At 57.9% G+C, this 25515-nt stretch overlaps 3 protein-coding genes across 5 annotated transcripts in view; 1 reads left to right on the top strand and 2 right to left on the bottom strand.

Moving 5' to 3' along the window:
- MCAT (malonyl CoA:ACP acyltransferase (mitochondrial)) overlaps positions 1–857 on the bottom strand; it is an 8042-nt gene extending 7185 nt beyond the window's left edge. Inside the window, exon 1 of the mRNA XM_012637964.1 lies at positions 386–857. Within this exon, the coding sequence (XP_012493418.1) occupies positions 386–805 (420 nt within the window). The 5' untranslated portion in view covers positions 806–857. The remainder of the gene's footprint in view (positions 1–385) is intronic.
- A 6879-nt stretch (positions 858–7736) lies between these two features.
- On the top strand, positions 7737–18610 carry TSPO (translocator protein (18kDa)). 3 transcript variants are annotated; one of them, XM_012638164.1, is made up of 4 exons: positions 7737–7807; positions 15682–15892; positions 17584–17722; positions 18329–18610. In XM_012638164.1, exons 2-4 carry the CDS (start codon positions 15711–15713, stop codon positions 18515–18517), a joined length of 510 nt encoding a protein of 169 aa, XP_012493618.1. In that variant the 5' UTR covers positions 7737–7807; positions 15682–15710; the 3' UTR covers positions 18518–18610. The 3 variants fall into 3 exon arrangements, with proteins under 3 accessions (XP_012493618.1, XP_012493619.1, XP_012493621.1); XM_012638165.1 differs by lacking the exon at positions 7737–7807 and adding an exon at positions 7844–7860 and having other exon boundaries at positions 18329–18597; XM_012638167.1 differs by lacking the exon at positions 7737–7807 and adding an exon at positions 8419–8427 and having other exon boundaries at positions 18329–18597.
- Positions 18611–22698: 4088 nt separating this feature from the next.
- TTLL12 (tubulin tyrosine ligase-like family member 12) overlaps positions 22699–25515 on the bottom strand; it is a 27336-nt gene continuing 24519 nt past the window's right edge. Inside the window, exons 12-14 of the mRNA XM_012638163.1 lie at positions 24666–24734; positions 23939–24077; positions 22699–23402 (exon numbers count right to left, since the gene is read on the bottom strand). Coding sequence (XP_012493617.1) covers positions 23251–23402; positions 23939–24077; positions 24666–24734 — 360 coding nt within the window. The 3' untranslated portion in view covers positions 22699–23250. The remainder of the gene's footprint in view (positions 23403–23938; positions 24078–24665; positions 24735–25515) is intronic.

Genomic DNA, 25515 nt, shown 5'->3' with positions numbered 1-25515 from the left:
GCCTCCCAGAGTGCTAGGATTACAGGCGTGAGCCACCGCGCCCGGCCTAACTTTAATCCTTTTAAAATCATCTAATAATTAAATGATTAAGGATCATTTAAAATCACAACTCAGCCCTCCACTCCCCATCTCCTTAATCTACTCTATATTTCTTTCGGTAACACTTATCTTTAACAAAATATGTAATTTCCATAATGAGTACAGTTATTGTTTATTATCTGTCTCCTCTAAGATGCAAGCTCCCCTAGGGCAGAGATCCTTGTCTTGTTCACGGCACCTAGAACAGTGCCTGGCACATTATGGGAACTCGGTAAGAATCTGTTAAATGAGTCAGACGTGGGAGCCCCGGGCGGGCCCCGGCCTGCCACAGGGCTTCGGGCCTCACCGCTGGCTGCAGGTGATGGAGTTTCTCGACCGCCGCCAGCGAAGCCACGAAGACAGCGGGCTGGCAGTGCGCGGTGCGGTCCAGGTCCTCCTGCGGCCCGTGCAGGCTCAGCTCCAGCAGGTCGTAGCCCAGCACGTGGCGGGCGGCGTCGTAGAGCTCTCGGACGCGCGGGTAGCCGAGTAGACCGCGGCCCATGCCCACCAGCTGGCTGCCCTGGCCGGGGAAGAGCAGCACCGAGCACTGCCCCGGCGTTCGCCGCGTCTCCGCCGCCCAGGGCTGCTCCTCCGCTTCCGTCGCTTCTCGCAGCAGCTCTGCCACGCCCTTGGCGCCCGGCGGAGGCACCGGGAAGCTCGAGGCGCGGCGGCGGCAGCCGGCACCCAAGCCCCGGGCCCACCGGGCCCGCGCGACCCGCAAGCTCATGCTGAAACACCAGCCCAGCGCGCGTTACCGCGGTGACCAAGGCCCGACTGCGGCGGCGCGATGCTGCGTAGTCCTTGACGCGTTTCCTGCCCGGCCGCCCGGGGCACCCGGGAGCGGAAAGAAAGGTTCCGTGGTTACTGGTTCCGCCTGGGCTCTGAGACGCTGCATGGCTGCGTGCAGGGGGCCTAGAGTGAACTGTGCGCTTCCTTAAACCTCCACAGCCAAGAATAGAACACGACCCCACAGCATAGCGAGCCCTCAACAGATATTTATGGAATGAGTAACGCAAAGCAATGTAATATTTACTCTTTCTACCTAGCACACGAAGAGTACTTGAGACTTAGAAATTCTCCTTCGCAAATGATTCTCCCAACACTAAGCAAGATAACAGCTGTCTTTTATATTGTTTCTTACAAACCAGGCACGGTGCCTGGCACAACAAGCATCCAATAAATCTTTATGCCATTCAGTAAAGCCCTGGATATGTTTCAGATATTAGCTTATTTAATTCCTCATGGCAACAGTGTGATGGGTAGGTGCTATTATTATTATTATTATTTTTTTTTTTTTGAGACAAAGTCTCACTGTGTTGCCCGGGCTAGAGTGCCGTGGCGTCATCCTAGCTCACAGCAACCTCAAACTCCTGGGCTCAAGCGATCCTTCTGCCTCAGCCTCCCGAGTAGCTGGGACTACAGGCATGCGCCACCATGCCCGGCTAATTTTTTCTATATATTTTTAGTTGTCCAATTAATTTCTTTCTATTTTTAGTAGAGACGGGGTCTCGCTCTTGCTCAGGCTGGTTTCGAACTCCTGAGCTCAAACAATCCGCCCGCCTCGGCCTCCCAGAGTGCTAGGATTACAGATGTGAGCCACTGCGCCCTGCCGGTAGGTGCTATTATTATTCTCAATTTACAGATGAGCAGACAAGGGGTCAAAGATTGAGTGACAGGTGATTAGTGACAGACTAGGGATTGGAATTGGTGTTATCTACTGTCAACCTAAAAACATAGAGAGGCTATCTTCAGCAAATGATTTTATTTGGGAACAGCAGGGTTGCAGTCTGCAATGCAAACTGTGACAGACCATAGGGTATCTAAGTGGGTGGGGGATCCGGATGGGGAAGGGGAATCTTTTAAAGATAAAGAGAAGTCCACTGAAGCTGTTTCAAAACTAAAGGTTACAAAGACCAAAGTTTACAGGGGTTTGTTGTAGCAGTTGGTGTGAACTTATCGGCCATTGCCAGGCAAATGTCCTTGTACAGGTAGCTTTTTTGACTTGAGCAATTTCCTGTGACAAGTCCTGATACCAGTCTAGTGTAGGTAGGTCTTGTGATAAATCCTGGTTACAGGCATGTTTGCATGAGCGCTTCTTTTTCAAGGTTTCCCCTGACACCATTTTAGAGTTCGACATAAGTGACTCCATGTTGGTACTGGCAATTTTCACACCAGCTTCTGAGTGCTGGTGTGAGGCTAGATCGGAGAGTCTAACTCTGACCTCACTCCAACCCCTCTTCTCCCCCTCTACTCCCTCATTTCTTGCCAGCCTCTTCTAAGGAGCCAATACGCACACATACACGTACACACACTTCATAATAACAAAATCTAGGTAGTCTTAGTTTGGGCTGCTGTAACAGAATACCACAGATTGGGGGACTTAAACAACAGAAATTTATTTCTTACAGTTCTGGAGGCTGGGAAGGCCAAGATCAAGGCACCTGCAGATCCAGTGTCTGGTGACAGCCTGCTTCCTGGTTTGCAGATGGCTGTCTTCCTGTTGTATCCTCACATGGTAGCGAGCAGGGAGAGAGAGAGATCCCTTGTCTCTGCCTCTTTTTATAAGGGCATTAATCCTATTCATGAAGGCTCCACCCTCATGACCTAATCACCTCCCACAGGCCTCAGCTCTAAATACCATCACACTGGGGATTAGGCTTCAACACATGAATTTTGAAGCATTCAGTCCACAGCAAACCACATCAGCTAATCTACTTCACTGAGTTTGTCCTAAGAAAAGAATCAAATAAGCAAAGACCTAACTCTCAAGATGTCCATGGCAGCCCTGCTTTTGACAAGGAAAAAGCAGAGATAAGCTGTATGTTCAGCTAGAGAGGATTAGCTAAATGAAATATGACAAATCTATACAGTGCTATGGTCATAAAAGATATGGAGGAGGTTTTCAGGTTAAGACATGCGTAGAGCACACACTGTCTCTGGAAGCCCATAAATCCACAGCAAAGGGATATTTTAAAGACACAAATCCACAAGGACAGGAAGAACAGGAAAGGGGACTGCAGCAACAGAAATCTGGAAGCTGGAAAGCAGGTAGGTTGATGTTACCTGACTTAGTTGATCTCAGACAGCTAAATCCCTCCCAGCAGTGGGGAAAGCTGAGAACCAACTCTTAGTCATGCAACAGAATCCTCAAAAGCTTAAAAACTTGATCACAACCAGTTATAGATTTCTTTATTCCTTCTCTACTCCCACTGCTTCACTTGACTAGCTTTAAAAAAAAAAAAATCTTAAGAACTTACAGCAGAAGCTGTTTCTAGATCTAAGGGTGAAAGAAGACTAAAACCAGAGGACTATTTGAAGGTGTCTTTGAGAAGCAGATCTTCAAATCCGCTCCCTGTCCCCAGTCCCTGGGTGATGCCCCTCCCCCACTCTGGGAAACATCTGGGATTTAGCTCTGGAAAGGGACAAAGAATCTCTGGGCTGGGCATGGCAAGGATGGCAGTGAACCTGGGTACTCTGCCAAAACAATTGGACACTGAATGCTGATGCAGAGACCTCCTCCAGCACCCTCCCCAAGCGAGCTCCCGGAAACCTGGAGCCAGACCCTTACCCTCCAAGCAAGGGACTGGAGGAACCTGACCAGCCCAAAAGAAAAAGCCTGAAGATATTGACAGTCCAGGAAGTTTCCAGAACTTGGCCCACCACGGTTACCTTATAGTGACACTAAACCAACAAATACCATCCATAGGCTTATTTTGTTCATTTCTTCAATCATGAGCAGCCAGCCTAAGTTTGCCAAGCATTTGAGGAGAGCCCCTTATAAACAGGGGAAAAGCAGTGTATAGTATTCAGAGACTATGCGGAGAGAAGAAAATGATTGTCATTGATATCTTTAAGAGGCAAGAGAAGAGGTATCCACAAAACAGGAACAGGAAATTGCCCAGGAAGTCCCGGATCTGAGTAATAGGAGTTCCAGAAAGAGAAGCAAGAAAGTGGAGGGAAGGAAATTACAGAAATAATTGCATTTCTGACAAATAAAGAATATGAGTTTCCAGATGGAAAGGGCCTGTTGAGTGCTGGCATAATGGTTGAAATTAGGCCCACAGAGAGGAATATCAGTGTGAAATTTCAGAACTCTGGGCCAAAAATCTTAAAAAAGGAAGGGGATGCAATCTGAAAAAAGAAAAAAAAAAAAAAAAGGAAGACACCAAAAATCTTAAAATCTGGTGTGGAATGAAATGAGTTCCACACCAAAGCTCCAGAAGCAGAGCATGTCTGGCAGCTGGACGGCAGCACATCTTCGCAATTCTGACGGCAACGATCCCCAGCTTTAAATTCTTACTCAGCCAAGCATCAGTCATCCATGGGGCAGAATGCAGGATTTCACAAATGTTACCTTCCTCCAGCTCTTTCTCAAGAACTCGTGGAGACGCGCTCAACACAAAGGGAAACTAAGAAGGAGGAAGATGAGCAATCATGGAAATGAGGCTCCATCCGGGAGAGGGGCAAGGGCGTCCCTGGGTGGGGGCAAAGGGAGACCCTGGGATGATGTGTGTGCCAGGCGTGTGCAGCCAGTCCAGCTGGGAACAGCGTGACTCGAGGTGTACTGAGAGCTGTCATTGCCGAGATGCCTGCTACTGCCACCCATGTAAGAATGGGACACCCGGCAAGCCTGGCCCAGATTCTTGTCTGCACTTGGCTGGTCCTGGTCACAGGCTGATGAAGCCCTCTTCTCCCCACACTGCATGCCCCGCTGCCTGGGCCAGCTGAGGACACTTGGTCCCCCTGGCAGAAGCGTCCAACATCACGCTACTCCTGAGACCTGCATACAGGACACAGCGCAGAAGCAGGAGGACAGGGCAGCCCATACCCCTGACCGTTTCCTGCTGCAGGTCTGTGCCACAGCCCTGCCAGATGTCCTGACCCACAACCTTGCCCTCTGACTTCCCCGGAGGGGACTCATGTCGGTGCTCTTGGAGGCTGAGGCCAGCCTGTGTCCCAGGGACTCAACTGAGCTTCACCCTTTCAGGAGGTCTCTTCTAGTCTGGCCATGGTGCCCGTTTGTCCCAGCACGGTGTGTGCTGCCTCAGCTGGTCGGAAGTTGTCAACGTGAGCGCTCAGGGAAACCTACCCAGGGGGGTTCGCAAAGCTCTAAAGGAGAGCAAGGCCATGTTCAACCCGAAAGTCAAGGTAGAGGTGCATTCTGGGTGGGGGCAGGAATCACCAGAGAGAGCACTGGGGGTCCTAGGACACTGGTAACATTTGTTCATTAACCTGGCGGTGAGCATCCCGGCATTCTTTTTATTATTATTTTAAAGTGTACACATATGTTCTATATACATTTCTGCTTGGAACATTTCACAATAAAAAAACAATGTAGTCATATGTTTGTTCATGTAAAGAGAGGTTTCTGGCCGGGCATGGTGGCTCACGCCTGTAATCCTAGCAGTCTGGGAGGCTGAGGCAGGAGGATCGCTCGAGGTCAAGAGTTCGAGACCAGACTGAGCAAGAGTGAGATCCCATCTCTACTAAAAATAGAAAGAAATCAGCTGGACAACTAAAAATATACATAGAAAAAATTAGCCAGGGATGGTGGTGCATGCCTGTAGTCCCAGCTATTCGGGAGGCTGAGGCAGAAGGATTGCTTAAGCCCAGGAGTTTGAGGTTGCTGTGAGCTAGGCTAACGCCACGGCACTCTAGCCCAGGCAACAGAGTGAGACTCTGTCTCCAGGAAAAAAAAATAAATGTAAAGAGAGGTTTCAGATTTATCGTAAAGGGCAGAAAACAAGCTACAAAACCATCTCTAGCATGAAGGTGTTCTGGTGAAGGAACACGTGCGTGTGCTTGGAAGAATCAGTGGGTCTTATTGTGCTGTATCCACGAGGGTTCAGCTCTCTGGGCATCCTGCCCACCTACAGTGGGGACGACACAGTGTTGGGGTTCTGGAGGAGCTTCCTGGGGTGATGCTGGAGAAGTGATTAGACTTGGACAAGTGGAGATGCCCCGGTGGGGCAAAGAGTGCTCTAGGCAGGGGGAACAGAGTATGTAAAGGCACAGAGGTGGGAAAGGGTGGGGTAATCAGCCCCACTCCAGCTTGGGAGGGCCGCCAGTGCCAGGTTAAAGGCTTGGACTGGATTCTAAGGTAGTGGGAGCTGCAGGGGGCGTGAGCAGAGGAGGGTTGTGGTCAGATTACATGGAGCAGCAGGAAGGGACAAGATGGGGGCTAGGGGCCATCGAGGGCCTGTGGCTGCTGCCCAGGGGATAGACAAAGGCTGTGCCCAAGTTCCAAGGGGGTATGTGGGGACAGAGGGGAGGGAGGCAGAAGTACTAGGGAGGCCGCCAGGGCATCCTCCATCTGCATCAGACTTGGAGCATGGATCCCTCGGGCAGCAACTCACCCCTCTGACATGCAGTGTTGTCATCTGTGAAATGGGTATGAGCTTCACGAGGGCAGGCACATTGCGTGCTTGTCCTCAGCCCCTCCCTTTGGTCCTGGTATGCAGCGAGTATTTTGGGACAGACATCCCTGCTTCCCAGGGTGCCCCTGTGGGCCTGGTGCCCTGTGTGCAGTAGAGGGGAGGTGGGAGGAAGCCGCAGGGGGAGTTTGCTACTCCGCCAAGCTGGGGGCAGCTCCATTTCCTTACCGGAAGCAAGTAAGGGCTGGCAGCCCAGTGGAGGCGTGGCCTCCAGGAACAGCAGGCAAAGTGCCTAAAGCCAGAGTAGTTCTAGGGGCACATGAAATGTTTTAATTTCTTTTAAATCAGAAGAAACAAATGAATAGACTCTATCCTGGGAGCCTGGGTTATACTTATCTTTAGACCAATGTAGTCAAAAACAGAATGTGTTATGTTCGTTTGCTTTTTAATGGAGGAAGGGACCCAAAAAGGCAAAAATGCCAGGCTCTAGGAAAGTCACACTGCAGCCCTACCTGGTCCCCAAGGAGGCCTGGGGACTGGGCCTGGGGAGAAGTAGCCACAGTTCTCCCTGGGGATCAGTTTGGGTCCCTGTGGGAGTGAGGGGGCTGCCAGGCTGAGTCAGCCCAGGGGCCCAGGACAGGCTCTGGGCTGCAGTAATAAAGCCCCCCCCCCCCCCGCGGATGGGGAGGGTGGTGCCGAAGGCCTGGGGATGCGAAGTGACCCTGGCAAACCGGAGGCCCCATCTGGGTTGTGACGACGGCAGACCCCACTTACTGAGCGCCAAGCATCTGCGGGGTGCCCTGCCGCATTACCACGAGGCATCCTCATCAGCCCCACAAATCGTGTCCATTTTACAGATGAGGAGATGGAGGCTGAGAGAACCAGCCAGAAAGTGGCCGAGCCAGCCCTGGGGCAACAGCTAAAGGAACTGGGGTGTCCCCCAGAAAGGGGGCAGGGCTAGGCAGGAGGATGATCCGGGCTTCACCCTCAGGCGAGGTGATTCCCTTCTCTGAGATCCGTCTTGTGCCCCATTTTACAGATGGGAAAAGTGAGGCTCCAGAGGAGAAGGGACCTGCCTGCTGATCCTCACCCCTGAGGCTGGCCCGGCGGGCGGCAGTTGCCGGTCACCGTGGGGAGAAGGAGCGAGAGACCCGCTCGCGGCCCCGGGGAGGCAGAGGCGCGTCTCACTGGCCGGCGGCGGAGAGGAGGGAGCTCCGGGTCCGGGAGGGGCTCCCCGCCTTGCAGGAGGGTGGGGCGGGGACCGGGGCGGGGCCCGGCGGGCGGGGCGGGCCGGGGGACCGCGGCCACCACCTCCCGCCGCGCAGTGTTCTTTCCCGAGCGTGCCCTCACCGCTGGTGAGTGGGGACGGGACGCGGAGGGGCAGCGGGCCGAGGGGTGGCCCACGCAGGTGCGACCCCGACAGCGCCCTCCTGCTGGCGCCGGGCCGGAGGGGAAACGGAGGCCGGAGCCGCGGGCCAGGGACCTGAGGGGGCGGCCGCGGGGCAGCATTTGGGGCTCGGCTGCCGGGTCAGCGGGCGGGGGCGGCGGGCAGCCCGGGCCGGGCCTCCGCGGTCACGGTCGGGGTTCCTGGGCCGACAGACTCCGGCTGGGGGGTCTGGAGGGGGCACTTGGGCAACCCCGCCACCCCCGCACTGGGCTGCTGGTTCCGCAGGAAGCGGGGCCGCGGAAGGGGCCAGACACGCCGTCTCCCGCCCATTCCGCGGATGAGCCAGCGGAGGCGGGACTCCCTTGCGGATCGCGGGATGCCTGGGGGACCTCGGGCTCCCCGCCACTTGGGACACCCCCCTTCATGCGGGAGGAAGACAGGCCAGGTCGCGGAAGTTTTCTGCCCAAAGCCAGTTAGAGACCTCGCTGGCCTTAGAACCAACCGGGCCCTTCGACCCCCAGGCCAGTGCTCAGGTGCGCTGTGGCCTGGACAGGATTTAATGCGAGCAGAGCAAAGGAGTCAGCCCAGGTAGGAGGGGACGGCGGGCTTCCGCTGTGACACACTGCGAGTGCCTGTCAGCTTCGCGATGCCCCCGCCTGGCGCGGGCCGGGAGCCTCTCCGGTGGCCTGCTGGGCCGGTGTGAACCTGGTGCCAGCCACGTGCCCCGGATGGAGGCAGCAGGGGCGTTGCAAGTTCCAAGATGGTCCCGGGCAGGGAGAGGGTGTCAGAGGAGGCTGTGTACAGGAAGCAGCTGCTCAGGGCGTCTGGCACGTAGTCGGCCCTCCCCAAAAGGCGTGCTGCCAGAGGGGGCCCGGGCAGGGTGGCGGGAGGCAGGTTTCCAGTGGCCATGAAAGGGGCTGGGGGCGGGGCGAGCACGCCTCTTGGTGGAGTCTCTGAGTGTCCACGCGGCTGCTGGGAGGAAGGACCCAATCCTGGGCCCCCGGGGAGCACTTGGAACTGGGGGAAACTGACGCTCGGCAGAGAGAGGAGCCTTTTGCCCAGAACCAGAACCTTCTGATCCCAAAGCCTGTGTCCTCCGCTGTGCCCCAGGCCTCTGTCTCCCTGGTGTGGGGCGTGGACGTGGGCGTGTGCTGTGTGGTGTGGTGTGTACACACTGGCGCCTGGCCCTGAGGGGACAATGTCCGGCTGCATCTACCACAGAGTGTTGACAGTGGGCCCCAGGGGTGGGTGAGGGGCTTGGGCTGATGGGTGCAGCCTACTTTTACTATATACACTTTGGTGTTTTCATTATTTTATTGTTGAATCTGTTTCTTTTGTGTTTTCTTTTACTTATTTTTTTTGATTGTGCAGACAATGCCTGGATGTGTTCTCTGTTTAAAAAAGTAGCCATTCTCGGCCTGGCGCGGTGGCTCACGCCTGTAATCCTGGCGCTCTGGGAGGCCAAGGCGGGTGGATTGTTTGAGCTCAGGAGTTCGAGAAACCAGCCTGAGCAAGAGCGAGACCCCGTCTCTACTAAAAATAGAAAGAAATTAATTGGACAACTAAAAATATATAGAAAAAACTAGCCGGGCATGGTGGCGCATGCCTGTAGTCCCAGCTACTTGGGAGGCTGAGGCCAGAGGATCACTTGAGCCCAGGAGTGTGAGGTTGCTGTGAGCTAGGATGACGCCATGGCACTCTAGCCCGGGCAACATAGTGAGACTCTGTCTCAAAAAAAAAAAAAAAGTAGCCATTCTCGACAAAGCAAATTCCCCGTCACCCCCACCCTCAGCTGCTGCATACCCCCATTACCAGTTGGCTGTGGATCCTTCCAGACGTGCTGTCTGCTACATCAGTTACTTTCATAATGAAAAAGGTTCACAAAAGTTATGATGAGGATGATTAGCTGTGAGTCATTGAAAAGAGAAAAAAAAAAAAGCCCTAAAATAAGTCCCCGGGACAGTGGTGGCTTCAAGGGAGAGGCCAGGCTCTGGAGATGCTGGGGCAACGGGGAGGGCGGGCAGCAGAGGAAGGGCACGACTCTGTGTTTCGTTTCTGGGTCACTTATAGGGAGGTTGGAGAACAGGAAGATACCCCAAGACCCACTGGCCCAGCCCCCACTTCACAAATGGGGACACAGAGGCCCAGGAGACGGGACCCCAGGGGCAGCACAGGTCTGGGGTCTCCTGGCCAGGCGTGAGGCCTCACAAGGACTGGAGGTCCTGGGTCCTACCCTCTGTTGGGGACGGTTTAGATCCTCTAACCCTTGGGTGGGGCCGACACGCCTTGGGGGTGGGGACATTGGCACTGTGGGTGGAGAGAGTGATGCTGTTGGCTCCAAGAGAACCTCTGGCACTGGGCAGAGGGTGGGTGGAGCGGCCTGTGACCCTGTTAGGGAGGAGGGAAGAGGCTGAGGGGGCGGTGACACAGCCAACAGGAGAGGTCCTGTGGCCCAGAGAAGAGGCCAGCCAACTCCCAGCTCCAGGTCACACAGACCTAGAAAGTTCTATGACTTCTCACACCTCAGTTTCCTCATCTGGAAAGTGGGAACAGCAACGAGTCCACCATAGAGGCTGGGTGGGCAGTGCAGCTCAGGGAGAGGCACGGAGAGAAGCCGCAGGTGCGTCCCCTGCAGCGGCTGTGGGAGGAATGACACCAGCCTGCCCCTGCTCCTTCCCCCGAGGCCTGTGGCAGCTGGAGTTGGCAAGGCCTGGAACCTTCTGCGTCTGCATCCTGAGCCCCCTACTCTGCCCCATTCTTGGCCTCTGTCCTGGGGGATGCTCCAACGTGAGTGCCCTGGCTCTGGCAGGTGGGACCTTCTGTGTAGGGCATTTTCACTCACTGAGTGTCCAGTGGCTTCCATGGCTGAGGTGGTCCCAGCCTTGGGTCTGAGCCTTGAGGAAGTGGGTGCGTGGGCCCATAAGCCCTCACTCAGCCGGAGTTTTCCAGGGAAGTGTTACCGTCCCGCCCTTCCTCCCTTGAGCCTCCCTAGGACCCCTCGAAGTGGGCCGGGTGGCTCATGCCCACCTGACTTAGGAGGGAGCTGAGGCCCAGAGGGGAGCTGGGGCTGGGATCACCCAGCAAACTGGAGGCAGAGCCAAGGTCTAGACTCTTACTCGCCTTCTGAAGGGGACAGAACTAAAGGGTAGACGGTGGCTTTGCCCTTCTGCCCAAGCCCCGTCCCTGCCATGGGTGATCCCTGGGCCCAATCCCAGAGCAGATCTCTGGGCCCACCCAGCCTGGCCCTGTGTGATTCAGCTTGGTGGGCACCACCCCCGCCTGCCTTTCCCCCAGCTGGGTGATTCAGGAGCCGGGCAGTCCCTGAAAGACCCCAGGAAGCTCCCCCCTTGGCTCTCTCCACTTGGGGCATCTGACCTCCCTGTTTTCTGATGCTTGGGCAGGGCAGACACTCTGACCCCCTTGGCCCAGTGGGTCATGAACACAGCCAGGCCTCAGAAGGGAGAAGCTTGGAGTGGGGGTGGGAACGCGGGGCTCAGACCTGGTTCTAGACGCTGCCCTTTTACTGTGGCCTTAGGAAAGCCACCACTCCTCTGTGGCCTTGGTTTGTTCTGTACACTGGGGGACCTGGATGTTGGTCCTTAAGGCTCCATCAGTGGGAACACTGGGTCCCGTTTGGGGTTTTCATAGGCACCGAGTGTGTGCCTGGCCTCGCTGGGTGCCGTGGCCAGGTGACATGGGCACTCTTGCCCACAGAACCATGGGGGGAAGTACTGCCACGTGCTACAAGGCAGGGAGCCTCTAGCATGATGCTCAGTGAAGGAAGCCAGACACAAAGGCCACTACTGCATGACATTGGTAGGAAATGTCCAGAATGGGCCAGTCTGCAGGGACAGAATGCAGATCACTGGCTGCCAGGGCTGGGAGAGAGGAGTGGGCAGTGACTGCTGATGGGTATGGGATTTCTTTTGGGGTGATGAAAATGTTCTGGAACTTGATACAGATGGTGGTTGCACAACATTGGAAATATACTAAATGCTACTGAATTGTGCATTTAAAATGGTTGGTTTTACATAAAGTGAATTTTAACTCAATTAAAAAGAAATAGGAAAAACCCGACGGGAGTCCCTGAGGGTCTTGGAGCAGGAGAGGTGTTGGGGGAGGTTCAGAGGGCCTCTGGCAGCAGGTGGAGCTGGGCCTGGGCCAGGGCCAGGGACTGAGTAGCAGGAGGGTCTGATTCGGTTAACAGCTGCCGAGCATAGGTGGGGACGGTGTAATTTCTTGTCCAAACCAGGATACTTCTTCTTTAAGGTTTAATTTTGAACTAATTTTAGATTTACAAAAGTAGTACAGAAAGTTCCCGTATACTCTCCAGCTTCCCCTGAGTGCAGTTGTCACAGCCAGGAACCAACATCCAACAGTGTTGCCCTGGCTCGAATTGCACCGTTTCCACCGGGCTCCGTCTGCCCCCAGCCAGCGTCCCGTCCGGTCCCACACTGCACTTAGTTGCTTTAGTTGCTTTTTTCCTTTCATCTGCAGTCGCTGACAATTCCCTCATCTTTGCTTGTCTTTCATGACCTTGACCTTTTTTTTTTTTTTTTTGAGACAGGATCTTGCTCTGTGATCCAGGCTAGAGTGCAGTGGTGCCATCATAGCTCACCGCACCCTGCAACTCCTGGGCTGCAGCGATCCTCCTGCCCCAGCTCCCAAGGAGCTGGGACGACAGGTGTGCATCACCACACCTGGCTATGTTTTTAGTTTTTGTAGGGATGGGGTCTCACTATTGCCTGGTCTGGAACTCCTGGGCTCAATCGATCCTTCTGCCCCTGCCTCCCAAAGTGCTGGGATCACAGGCCGGTGCCGGGCAACACTGACACTTTTGAGGGGTGCTGGCGTGCGGGTCAGTCACTGTGCCTCGTGTTCCTCCTGAGTCCGCCCCTGCGGTTTTCTCCTGAGCGGACTCACAGATACCACAGAACATGTATCCACTTCCGTGAGTGGTATCAAGGGGATGGTGATGACCACGTGTCTCATACTGGTGGCATTAACCTTAACCACCTGGAAAGGGACATTTCTGAGATTGAGAGTGGCTATCAGTGTGGGCCTCAGCAGGGCGCATCCTGGGAAAAGGCACATGTCACTCTGGTCTGGCGCAGTTCCAGGGGAGGCCCAGTGCTGAGTGTGGCTCGTTAGGGTTCTCCAGATGCCTGCACTTTGCTGTGGATTTCACATTTGTTAAATGGGCAGAGCAGGGCTTAGTCCCCGTTGCACAGAGGAGCGTCAGGCTAAGGTGTCCCCAACTTGCTTGAGGTGACACAATGGCTAGCTGAGCTGGGTGGCAGTTCTCAGTTTTCCGGGTCCAGAGCTCCACGTACACTTGGTGGCGCCACAAGGCTTGTGCTCAGCTGCCTCTCCTGACGGCCGCCCCCACCCGGCGAGCAGTTATGTGTATCCCGGGGGCTGGAGGGCAGGGCGGGGGGCAGGGGGAAGAACACAGGAATATTCACGGACCAGGCCCTGTGTCGCATGCCCAGCTCCCAGCAATATTCATCGTCCCGTTCATCAGTGCCCAAACCCTGGTGGATGGGGTAACTATCCCCATTCAATAGGCGTTAAAACTGAGGCCCAGGAAGGGAATCAGAGTAAATGGCAGTGCCAGAACCTGCCGGATGCCTCACTTTCTGTACCTTTTAAAATAATGCTCCTTGGTGGCCGGATGCGGTGGCTCACGCCTGTAATCCTAGCACTTTGGGAGGCTGAGGTGGGAGGATTGCTTGAGCCTAGGAGTTCCGGACCAGGCAATAGTGAGACCCCATTTCTACAAAAAATAAAAATTAGCCAAGTGTGGCATGCGCCTGTAGTCCCAGCTACTCGGGAGGCTGAGGCAGGAGGATCGCTGGAGCCTAGGAGTTGGAGGCTGCAGTGAGCTGTGATCACACTACTGCACTCTGGCCTGGGCGACAGAGCGAGACTTTGTCTCAGAAAAAAAAATAGCAAAATGAAATAATGCTCTTTTTAGACATTTTGGAAAATAAGTAACATAACGAACATGCCATCGTAAATCCCGCTGCCGAGGGCGAGTTTTATTTTTTTTTATTTTTTTTTAGAGTCTCACTGTGTTGCCCGGGCTAGAGTGCCGTGGCATCAGCCTAGCTCACAGCAACCTCAAACTCCTGGGCTCAAGTGATCCTCCTGCCTCAGCCTCCCGAGTAGCTGGGACTACAGGCATGCGCCACTGTGCCCGGCTAATTTTTTTCTGTGTATTTTTAGTTGTCCAATTAATTTCTTTCTACTCTTAAAAATGAAATAAAACACAAAGATCAGGCTGGTTTCGAACTCCTGAGCTCAAACGATCCGCCTGCCTCGGCCTCCCAGAGAGCTAGGATTACAGGCGTGAGCCACCGCGCCCGGCCCGAGGGCGAGTTTTAGAACCCCGAGCTACCTGCTTGCGGAGAGGCCGTGGGCAAACGCCACCACACTCTGCAGCTCTGTCTCTGTCGCGGATGAGGATAAAACAGTGCAGCTCCTTTGTGGGGCGAGGGTTACAGGGCACCGTTCGGGTCAGAGCTCTGCGGGGCCCGGCACGCAGCCATTCCCCAGGAAACGCTGGCTATCTGATTTTGACCACATCATGCATTGGTTCCAATTTTAAAAATGCGCGTCCATGTCATCTACTTTTTGCTAAAATTGGTATCATTCTGGAGTCAGTGTTACATTTTGCTTTCTTCACTTACTGTTACGTTGAGAACAATTTTCACATCTTTACAAAGTCTTCAAAAGCTTGATTTGGGCACTGACCAGTCTTTAATAGTCCCCAGTTGTTGGGCACTGAGGTTGCTTCTGTGTGTCGCTGAGCCCCGTGGAGTCCCAGGCCAGCAGCTGCCCTTCTCGGTGCAGCTTTTGCCCTTTGCCCTTTGCCCTGAAGCCCCCACTGCCCCGGAGTCAGCAGCCCCCTGACTCCATCTGTTCCCGTCTGACCACCCCCCCGCCCCTGGCCCCCACAGTCCGTGTTCAGCCACCTCCTTCTCCCCCTGGACTGCTCGGCCGTCTTGTGCCCCGAGGAGAATGTGTTCCCTGTCCTCCCCGGTCCCTGGTGAGGGGTTCCCTTTCTGAAGTCTGTGCCTCGCAGGGCTGCCCTCAGGCCCTCCAGCAGGCCTCGCTGTGATTGGCCGAACTGAATCAGGTTGTGCGGCTTCTTATCTCCCAAAAGAACAGACACCCCCTGACTCTCCAACTAGGCTCAGAGTGTGTTAGTGGGAGCTCAGCCCCTCGTTTTGTGATGTCAGGGTGGGAACAGATTTGCGACCCGGCAGAACCTGGCCCACAGTGCTGTGCAGCCCCAGACAGGCTGCTTTCCCTCTCTGTGCACAGGAAAGGGATGGTGGTTTTAGGGTGGGTGTGTAGGGGGTGGTGAAGAGACAATGTACAGAGACACTCTCTGATGCTGCACACTGGGCTGGGCCCAAGGTAGGCAGTGTCGATGTTCCACTTTACAGAGGGGGAAACTGAGGCCCACAGAGTTGAAGTGAAGTGCTGGAACACAAAGCACAGGCCTGGCAGAGCCCCCAGGGCTGGCACTTGGCTGAGGAGGCAGGGCTGTGGGGCCTTGCTGGTGGAGGGGGGGCAACTGTCCTTGAATGGGGCAGGAGGGGTCACTGCCGGGAGACCCAGGGTGAGGGTGAGGGTGAGAGAAGAAGGTGCAGGCAGGCTGGGGTGCTGTGGGGCTCCTGGCCGGGGTGGGGGCGGGAGTGCGGATGGAAATGTGTCCCCTGTACCTCCCAATCAGTCGGTCGCTTGATCGATCTGTGGGTGACGGGACTCTCGGTGATGCCTGACCCCATGGGGACTCAGGACACTCTCACCCCACCCTCTCTTCTCTTTCAGAGCTTTCCGGAACAGCGGCGGCCACAGTCATGGCCCCCCCTTGGGTGCCCGCCGTGGGCTTCACGCTGGCGCCCAACCTGGGGTGCTTCCTGGGCTCCCACTTTGTGCGCGGCGAGGGCCTGCGCTGGTACGCCGGCCTGCAGAAGCCCTCGTGGCACCCGCCCCGCTGGGCGCTGGGCCCCATCTGGGGCACGCTCTACTCGGCCATGGGGTAGGTGGCTGCGGGCGCCGTCCTCGGGATGTGCCTGCTCCTTCGCGGGGAAGGCCCCGGCTTAGGGGCGAGCTTTTCCGCCCCGGCGTCAAGGCCCGGGCGGCTGCGGGCAGCGGGCACGTTTCCCAGCCGCGTTTGGCAAGTCAGGGCGGGGAAGCCAGGCCTGTCGGTTGCACAACGAACTTTTTCCTCCTGGGCCTCCCGGGACGGTGGGCCGGACGCTCACCCCACACTGAAATCCTGGCTGCGTTCGCCGCTGCGGGCTGCAGTCGGCTCAGAGAGTAAAGGTCACCGTGGGCAGCGGCGCGGCTCCTGCCAAGATAAATAACGGCCGCGACAGCAGCGAGTGGCACCTCTTGGCTGAGCCCCTGCTAGGGCCAGGCTTATCTTCGTTAACGCTCACGATCCCGCATTTGACAAGGGACCTGCCAAGGACACAGGGCTGGCAAGTGGGGACCCTGCAGGAGCCCTCTCAGGCCTCAGTGCGGCCAAAGTCCCCTGTGTCTAGACCTGGGAATTGCCCCTGGTGGCTGCGGCAGGGACCACACCCAGAGCGCCGTCAGCTACCGGCCCTCCTGGGATGTCCCAGTATCCTGGCTTTGTGCCAGCCCAGTGTAGGGTGGCAGGAGCAGGCACCCAGGGGCAGCTAGCAGGGGCCAGGCCGGGTGCCAGGGTCTCTGATGGGAATAAGACCCTGAAACCTGGGTGTCACTTGGGCACACCCCACCCCACGGGCACAGCCCCTGCCCAGCCAGGTTCCCGCATGCCCCCACTTTCTCGTCCCCCGTCCTGGCCCTGGCACCACTGTTTCTGCCTCAACCAGCTCCAGCCTCCGGGCTGCCCCACGCCCCCTTGGCCTCCCTCCTCCACCATCCAGATCGTGACAAAGCACAAACCCGGCCCCAGCCTCTCTTTTGTGGGACCTTTGGAGGCTCCCTGTGGCCCCGAATGAGGTCAAACCCCTCAGGTAGTGGGTGGGAGCCACATCCTGGCTTTCTCCGCTGATTGCCTGCCAGGAGATCTCTGTGCCTCAGTGTCCTCACTGTAAAGTAGTAATAATACGCCCACCTCATGGCATTCTCATGGGGATGAAGTGAGTTGGTGCTTGGAAGGTGCTAGAGCAGTGCCTGTCCTGTGTAAGTGCTGGGGGCATCAGCTGTTCTCAGTGGTGTTATTGTTGCCTTTGTGTTAACCGGGCAGCCCACGAGCAGTCTGCCACCTGCCTCCCCAGAACCCCAGCCCTCACCCTACGGTCAGACTGATTCAGGGTCTTGCATCCGCCTCTAAGCCTTCGCATATTCTGTTTCCTCCTGCTGGCAAACTCCTACTCATCCTCTAAGGCCCAGCCCAAATGTCCCCTCATCTGTGTAGGGCCCCTCACTGGGTTAAGAGCCTCCTCTTTACCTGCACGCCCCGTGTGCTTCCCATCTGTAGCACCGATGATAACAATGGCAAGTATTTATGGAGTGTCCCACATGCCAGGGACCGCACAAAGTGCTGCCAACATGTTAACTCGAATTCCCATGGCAATCCTATGAGAAATGAAGGTCCAGAGAGGTCAAGTAACTTCCCTGAGGTCACACAGCAGTCAGTGGCAGGGTGTGCCTGGGCCATCACTGTGTCGTTCTAGAGGTGGGTGAGGCTCCTGGCCTTCTTCCTGATGGTGCTCTCACCTGCTGCCTCTGTTTCAGGTATGGCTCCTACATGGTCTGGAAAGAGCTGGGGGGCTTCTCGGAGGAGGCGGTGGTTCCCCTGGGTCTGTACGCTGGGCAGCTGGCCCTGAACTGGGCATGGCCCCCCATCTTCTTTGGCGCCCGGCAGATGGGTTGGGTAAGTGTGGCGTTGGCCTGTGTCCCCAGCCCCTGTGGTCATGTCCCAGACAGGGTCCGCATCTAAAGGTGGGGGAGGGGAGGCTCGCGGTCGGTTGCCTCTGGGAGCTCTTAGCAGGCCGGTGACACGCGGAGGAAGCAGGCAGGACACTGGCCCCTCCACCACTTATGTGTCAGCGCCTCTTTTAAAAGACAGTCTTGCTGAGTCTGTGGAGTGGTGTCCACGCCACAGGGGTGTGGCCCCCTCGCTGGCACCTCTCGGGCCGCACTTGGCAGTTTACTGCGAGGGTCTGTTTGGGCCTTGCAGTAACATTGGGAGCTCAGGGAGGGGAAGGGACGTGTGAGGCCCCCGGCCACCACCCCACTCCTGGACATGCTGCATCTGCGTCAGGCTTGGCTGCACACCCCCACGTGGCTTGGGTCAGGCGGGAGTGACTTCGTTTGACAGATGAGGACGGGAGGTTGAGGCGGGGGAGGGGCTGGGCCGGTCGTCCGGGTGGAATGCGGCCTCCATGAGGCTCCTGCCTCCCGCATCCGGCCGGCGGGTGGGCAGCCAGGGCACACGGAGCCTCAGGACCCCTGTCCTTCCTCCCTCGTGTCTCTGCAGGCCGTGGTGGACCTTCTGCTGACCAGTGGGGTGGCGGTGGCCACGACTGTGGCCTGGCACCGGGTGAGCCCACCGGCCGCCCGCCTGCTCTACCCCTACCTGGCCTGGCTGGCCTTCGCGGCCACACTCAACTACTGCGTATGGCGGGACAACCGCGGCCGGCGTGGGGGCCGGCGGGGCCTGGAGTGAGTGCCCAGCCTGCGAGGACTGTGGCCGGTGCCAGCATGTGTCGTTGGTGGCGGTGGCTGTCACGTTTTCACGGCCGCCGGGCCTGCTGCTCTGTCCCGGTCTCAGCTGAGGGGCAGCACAGCTTCAGACATGGTCCAGGCCAGCCCCCACGTGGGGAAGGGCCCTGCGCTTTCTGCACTGCTCAGAGCACTCTGAGAACGTGGAATTTTATACGCCAAATAAAGTTTTTAACCTCCTGTACGGTGGCCTTTTTACTGGGGTAGGACCCTGGCCGTGGGGAGGGCGGGGTTGGGGCCACAGAGGGGCCGTTGGGTCCCTTTAGGCTGTGCCACCTAGACGAGGCTGGGCCCAGCCAGGGCTTCCCCACACTTGCTCGGGACCCTCGCAAGACCCTGAGAGAGCTGAGGTGGGAGTGGCGGGCCACGGGCCACTGGCCATGCAGGAAGCAGCCCCGAGTTAGACCTCGGAGCCCATGCTGGCTGGTGCTGCTGCCCGGCTGGCACAGACAGGGCCGGGCCGTGGGCCTCGGCTCAGGGAGGCGTCCTGTCTGCTTCCCACGGCTTCCAGGCACTTGGCCTAGGTTCTGAATGGCTGGGGCCACCACTGGAGTCCAATGCCTGGCTCTGCCCAGACCCCATGCAGGGTCCTCAACTGGTCTTGCCCACAACGGAGCTGGGGACACCGACCGACCCTTCCCCTGGGTGCCCAGACTCATGCCAGCCTCATTGCACTGGGGGTGGCCCCACAAACACCCAGTCAGCAGGAGGTAGGTGTCAGAGGTCCGAACCCCAGCACATGGGGCCTCCTTGCTGGCCCAGACTTGCCCAGGTTTGGAGGTATCACCCCCAACATGCCCCCCATCCTGGCTTTGAATTGGGGGACCACGACCTCTGCAGGCAGCTGTTTGTTCGGGGTAGACGAGCCGGGCAAAGCGCCTCGCACACAGGCAGGCTACTGCCGGACAGGGGCGCTCCTGCCCCGTTCCCGTCTCCATATCCTGTGCAGCACTTGGCAGCACAGCCACGGAGGAGCAGGGCTGCGGCGCCCTCCCCTCGGCCAGGCCTGGCCTGCTGGGCCTTCCGTGGCTGGTTTTTGGTGGTTAAAGTCAGTTGATCCAAACCGGCAGAATGTGCACGATCTCCCTTATCACCCCCTCCCGTGTCCTCCCCCCACTGCACGTGCAGAAGTGACTGAGTGTTAGGACAGCTTGGGGAGATGAGTGGGGACAGGGGGCCACATCTTGCTGAGAGAAGGGTGGCCCCCATCCAGGGGCTGCCATGAAGAGCTGTACCCTGAGCCCAGTCTCTCCTCGCTCAACTGCGGGGGAGTTTGATGCCAACGTCACGCCCTGCAGGAATCTAGCAGCTTCTTGGCCGCGACTCCGCTGAGCCCTCGGCCCGTCCACAGGGTTCTCCTGAAGCTCGGTGGCGAGGAGGTGGCGGGTGGGGACCCTGCATGTGTGCTTCTTACTCACTTGTTTCTCAAGTTCTCCAAGGGGTCGGAGATTATTGCCCGCAGAGCTTCGTGCAGACACGTGTCCGGCACCGACGGGAGCGCCTTGCTAGCAACGAGCTCGTGGGCTTGTCTCCTGCGCCCGCACGCCTTGAGAGCATGCGTGGTCTCCGCAGGGCTCAGGGGTGCCCCTCAGGGTGTCACGGGGCACCTGTGTGCTTACCAGACATTTAGGGCAGGTGCACCTGAGACTCTTGGGGTCTTTTCGGGAATGTTCATAAAGGCCGTGTTGCCCACGCCACGCACTTGCGGGTTTGTTCATCTCTGGTTAAGACTCCACACACTTCCTACTGGCCACGAAACACACGTGCCACAGAAACACCGTGGAAAGATGGGCGAGAACCCATTGAGCCGTTTTGTCTGCCAGCTTTCTATTAACAGCCTCGTGACGCTCTCCCCATTCATAACAGATGGTGTTCTCTCTTTTTCTAGCTGTCGTGGCGTTGGGGACTTCAGGGTTCTGACAGGTTCGCAGTGTTTTTTTTTTTTTTTTTAAGATGGGGTCTTGCTCTTGCTCAGGCTGGTCTCGAACTCCTGAGCTCAAGCCCTCCTCCTGCCTCGGCCTCCCAGAGTGCTAGGATTACAGGAGTGAGCCACCGCGCCCGGCCCACAGTGGTTTTAATAGGAAAATCCACACCCCACAGACCGGTTAAGTCCTTCTGGTCTGCCCTCCTGCCTGGAGCCACTGCACACGGCGAGGTCCCAAACCGTGCACTTGCCCCCCTGGCTGGCCGACTGGCCACAGAGGACGCAAGGCCAGGCCGTCCACATGGCCCCGGAGGGCGCGGCCAGCCGGGTGGCGGCACATAGGCAACCGTGACCTTAGGAGTCTGTCAAACACTTGAGTTCTGTGGCTGGCCACTCCGGGCCGGGCAGGGAGGAACTGGCCTGCCCTGCACCGAGATGCCAGAGTGCGTTGGTGCTTCTTGACGAAAGAGCCGCTACCTGTGGGTGTGTTTACGGAGCCACAGGGGCCGCCGGGACATCTAAGTCTTGCTGTCAGCAGCCGAGCTCTGCCTTTTGATTTCCTCTGCCTTGCTTTGTAGGACTTCGGTACCATTACCTGCACTACCCGGACTCTCTCCAGTCCACTCCAAATGTCCGACGCTGACAAATTCTGGCTTCTGATGCATTTTCAACAGAAAGTGACAAGGGTGCAAGTGAGTTCTAGGAGTTAGTATTTAGTGTGACAAGCACCATCTCCATGGCAACTGTCTCAGCCTGTGGAGCCCCTGGCTCATGGCCCTCCCTGGGGTTTGTCTACGTGCACCGGGCAGAGGTGCCGGGACGTCTGGGGACAGAAAAGCACATCTAGCATCAGGGATAGCCTGGACCACGTGGTCCTGACTGCAGCGGCTGTCCCTGCCCACTCGTGGGCATCATTTTAGGGGGACGGGGAGCAGGCAAGAGCAGCACCCAGACCAGCCCTGCGTGGGCATCCTCCCGAGGGGAACCCCGTGTAGGGCGGCTCAAGAGAAGCAGCATCTTTGCAGGCTGCTCTCCCTTCCGTTTTAACCTCAGGCCACCAGGTGGCGCCACTGCCGCCTGCTGACAGCGTCCTGCCCCTACCCTGCTGCAGCCCTTGGAACCCTCCACGCCCAAGAGGAGTTGGAGTCTCTTATCACCTCCACCCCAGCACAAGGTGGCAGGTGCGGGGAGAATGCCACTTCCCAGGGCGACCAGGGCTCCGGGCTCACATGAGGACCGAAGTTCCTGGGCAGTGGTGGCAGAGCTGGCAGGGGGCTCAGCCCCCCATCGCTTGGAATTTCCCATTGCTGGGAAATCCTACTTTGGGGTGGGGCACTCTGAGGCCTAAATGCCCTCTTATTTCTTCTGTGGCTTCCCACAGTGACAGCTGGTATTCTGGGGGTTTTTAGCAACAGCAGGGGAAACAGCTGCCACACCAGGCCAAGCCCCTGGCTCCAGGGCCCCAGAGAGAGAGGAAGGCAGGCGTGGAGAAGGCGTCCCTTATTGCAGCACATAATGCAGAGCTCCAGGGAAACAGGCGAGGTGCCCACCCTCCCGCCGCAACAGGCCTGGTCCTGCTGGGTGGGCGAGGCTCTCCCTAACGCTGAGGGGGCAGGCAGAATAACTGTGCAGTTTTGCCACACGGATCACTTTTAGCTTCAAAAATGAAACACCGCCATGCCCAGCCCCGCCTTCCTGCAAACCAGAAGGCCCTGGAAGCAGCTCCCACCTGCCCAGGGAGGCAGGCCCACCGGCTGCCCTGAGCCGGGCCCAGGTGCGCTGCGGCTACACAAAACACCAGCAGCTGACTCTAGATTTGAGAAACAAAACTAGGAAAGAACTAGAAGTTCATATTTTCTTCCCATAAGTTAAAAAACAACAAAAAGCCAACATGATGACTGCAGGCGCTGGTAGAAGATGGCATCTGACTTTAACGTAAAGTTCTCCTTGGAATCATCTTCCGCTCGCCGCCTGCCTGGTGCTCTGCCCCCCACACTTGCCCCGAGACCCCACGCCAGAGGGTCCCAGGAGAAATCAGACTAAGTCGGACCCAGCGGGGCACCCGGAGAGCGGGGAGGCCACTGGGACAAAAAGGACTCCACAGGCCGATGTCCCTGTTGGGGTCTGGGACCCTGGATGTATGGAAAAGGAACGGTAACAAAAGACAGTCGCCCTCCTGCCTGGAACTCGGCGGGGGGGGTTTGCTGGTGAAGGTTCTGGGCAGCTGGGGGTGGCGATAAGGCGGGTCTGGCCGGCAGCTTCCCCAGGCTGTTCGGGGTCACTCATCACAGAGCCCTGCAGGCAGCGCGTGAAGCCCGACACCCGTGCAGGGGAGCCACGGTGCACGAGCGCAGAGACTCTGGGACAGAGACCCGCCCAGCCCTGTGCGAGGCAGGGTCCCCAGCGCTTCCCTAGGGAGCCGTGACTCTGAGGACACCGTGCTCCTGCACAGCCCTTCCCCCACACCCTCTGCCGCTGGCCCTGGCAGCGGGGACACTCACCAGATGGTGGTGAGGGGAGTAGATGGGGCAGCGCTCAGCCCCGGGGACACCACCGCTGTCCTGCTCCGACCCTCTGGTGGGAGAAGGACCCTGAGCTCCTGGGGTGAGGCCAGGACCATGGCTGAGGACAGAGGCCTGGGGCTGGGGACTGGGGCCCGAGGGAGGGGGGGAAGGGTGGGGCCTTTAGAAGCAGCTCAGAGAACTGAGGTGGGAATCCGCGCCCCCAGCACAGGTTGGAGGGGCAGCAAGTGCCTAGAGGAGGCGGGTGATGTGGCAGTCGCCAGGCTGGTCCAGAAACAAGGTGCTGAAGACGTCGTTGAAGAAGGTGGGGTGGTACCTGCAGGCTCGCTCGCAGTCCGGGTTGAAGTTCACCTCCAGGATCTGCGGCTGCATCACTCGCCTCCCTGAGGGCACAGAGCAGAGCTGGCATGGAGGCTCATCTGCGCCTCGCGCCTCATGCCCGGGAGGGCAGCTGGGGACCCCGAGAAGGCCGGGGCAGGGGTGGACCCCAGCCCCAGTTCCCACAGTGGGCGGGTGCGGGGCCCAAAACTCCTGCTTTGCGGGGAGGCCTGGCCTGACACCTGCACCTCCAGGAGAGACCAGAGCTGCCTCCAGCCTTAGGGACAACGGGAGTGTCACTTTAAGCTTAGATGTTCAGTTTAGTCAAAAAACAGAGATGCAGGGCCTGGCACCAAGGGGGCCTGGCCAAGGCTGTGCGGGGACGAGGTGCCTTCCACACGGGATTCCTGTCCTGGGAACTCTCTCCCTGCTGCAGGTGTTTCCCTTCCCGGTGGGCTAAGCCAGGGCCTCTCCCAGCCTGGATCTCCCACTGATACGAGCCAAAGGCCAGGCTGGGTCAGGGCCTCCCACCCGCTCTTCCGGGGTGTGGCCAGCTGGGAGGCCTGGTGGTTTGGATGGGGGACAGGGGAGCCCCTCTCACCATCTGGACGGTTGTCCCACTTCAGCATGAGGTCAACGGCATACATGGCCCGGGACGAGGGGTAGTCACACAGGCCCAGGGGTGGTGGCTTGGCACAGGCCACCTGGAACAGTTCCGTGAAGGCGCGGAAGATCTCCGCCTGGGGACCGGGGGAGGCTGAGTCACAAGCCCTGCTCGACCCTGATGCTGGGACTAGCCGCCCAGAGCAGCCTCTCAACAAAGGGTTCGCTGTCCCTGCCTGAGTCCTGGTCTCCACATACCTCGAGTCACCCCCTCCTACACCTTCATGTCTCTAGACCTGGCCATGGCCACCTCCGACTGCCACCTGCCCCCTCATTCCTGGCGTCCACCTTCTGCAAATCTGCCTGTGTCTCCAGCCTCGGAGACCCTGCAGCTACCGCCCCCGCCCCGCGGAGCTCAGCCAGCACCTGAAACGCTCGCTCCGGGGCGTGGAGGTCCAGCCCACGTCTCCAAATGGCCTGGATTCCAGGGGCAGGCAGAGCCCGTTGCCCTCTGGCTGTCCCAGGAGTGCCCCAGGTCACCCTCTCCCTCTGAAGAGCCCCCACAAAGGCCTAGAGCGGAAGGAGGGGAGCCCTCGCTGTCTCCTCCAAGGCAAAGGACCATCCAGAGGCGGTGAAGACGCCACTGAGCCCACGAGAGGGGGCGGCTCCTGCAGGGCCCAGCCCAGGAGCCAAGCCCCTGACACCTGGTAGAAGTCAGGACTCACCTGGACGCCGCTCCAGGGAAATTCTGGGTATTGCTTCTCAAACTGGGGGATGAACTCGTCATGATGCACCTGCGACAGACACAGGGCCCATCATACTCTGCCAGGGCGTCGCGGGCCGGGGGTGGGGAAGGCTACTGCCTTGGCCAGCAACCTCTGACTTGCTGGGGGCGACAGGAGGTCAGCACGGGCAGGAGGATATGTGGCCCCAGCCCTTCAGGGTAAGAACGGGAGGCAGGAGACTGGGTTTGAGCTCTGGCTCTTACTGTGTAACTCTGGACAAGCAGATTAACTTCTCTGAGCCTCAGTTTCCTCCTCTGTGAAACGGGAGAATGCCCCCTGCCCAGCAAACCGACTTTGCATGGTTGCTGGGGGGCTCAGGGCTCGAGAAGTTGCAGGCTGGGGCCGGTGCCTGTCCTCACGCCCAACTCAGAGCAGGGCACTGGCAGAAGAGCTCGGACCCCATCTGCAGGGCCAGCCTGTGTCACCGCTCGGCACTGGCTCGTAAGTGCCTGTGGGACGGCAAGATATTCTCAGGCCCAAGACTTCACCTACAACACCTCAGTGAGGTGGCAGTCTGCTCAGGTCTCTCTTGGAGAAGGACAAGCCAGGACAGGTCCCCTGTGGCAACCCAACACTCAAGCCCGGGCACAGTCCCAGGCACAGGGCTTCAGGGATTAGCTCTCAGGATGACTCAGGCCTGAGGGACGACTTCCAACAACGTTCTGGGCCCCGATGGTGGCTCCGGGTCCCAGGGCCGGCCTTCAACACAACCAAGAACAAGAGGGGACAAAAGCAATAGGACGGCCGGGCGCGGTGGCTCACGCCTGTAATCCTAGCACTCTGGGAGGCC

This window comes from Propithecus coquereli, unplaced genomic scaffold (assembly GCF_000956105.1).
Source record: "Propithecus coquereli isolate 6110/MARCELLA unplaced genomic scaffold, Pcoq_1.0 Scaffold126, whole genome shotgun sequence".
Taxonomy (NCBI): Eukaryota; Metazoa; Chordata; class Mammalia; order Primates; family Indriidae; genus Propithecus; species Propithecus coquereli.
The sequence above is the reverse complement of the archived record's forward strand: the minus strand, read 5'-3'. Positions and strand labels throughout refer to the sequence as shown.

Bases quoted from the DNA above. Each gene is read 5' to 3' on its own strand.
- TSPO (XM_012638164.1), top strand. From the start codon at position 15,711: ATGGCCCCCCCTTGGGTGCCCGCCGTGGGCTTCACGCTGGCGCCCAAC. The intron at 15,893-17,583 runs GTAGGTGGCTGC...CCTCTGTTTCAG, and splicing joins ACGCTCTACTCGGCCATGGG to GTATGGCTCCTACATGGTCT. The intron at 17,723-18,328 runs GTAAGTGTGGCG...GTGTCTCTGCAG, and splicing joins GCGCCCGGCAGATGGGTTGG to GCCGTGGTGGACCTTCTGCT.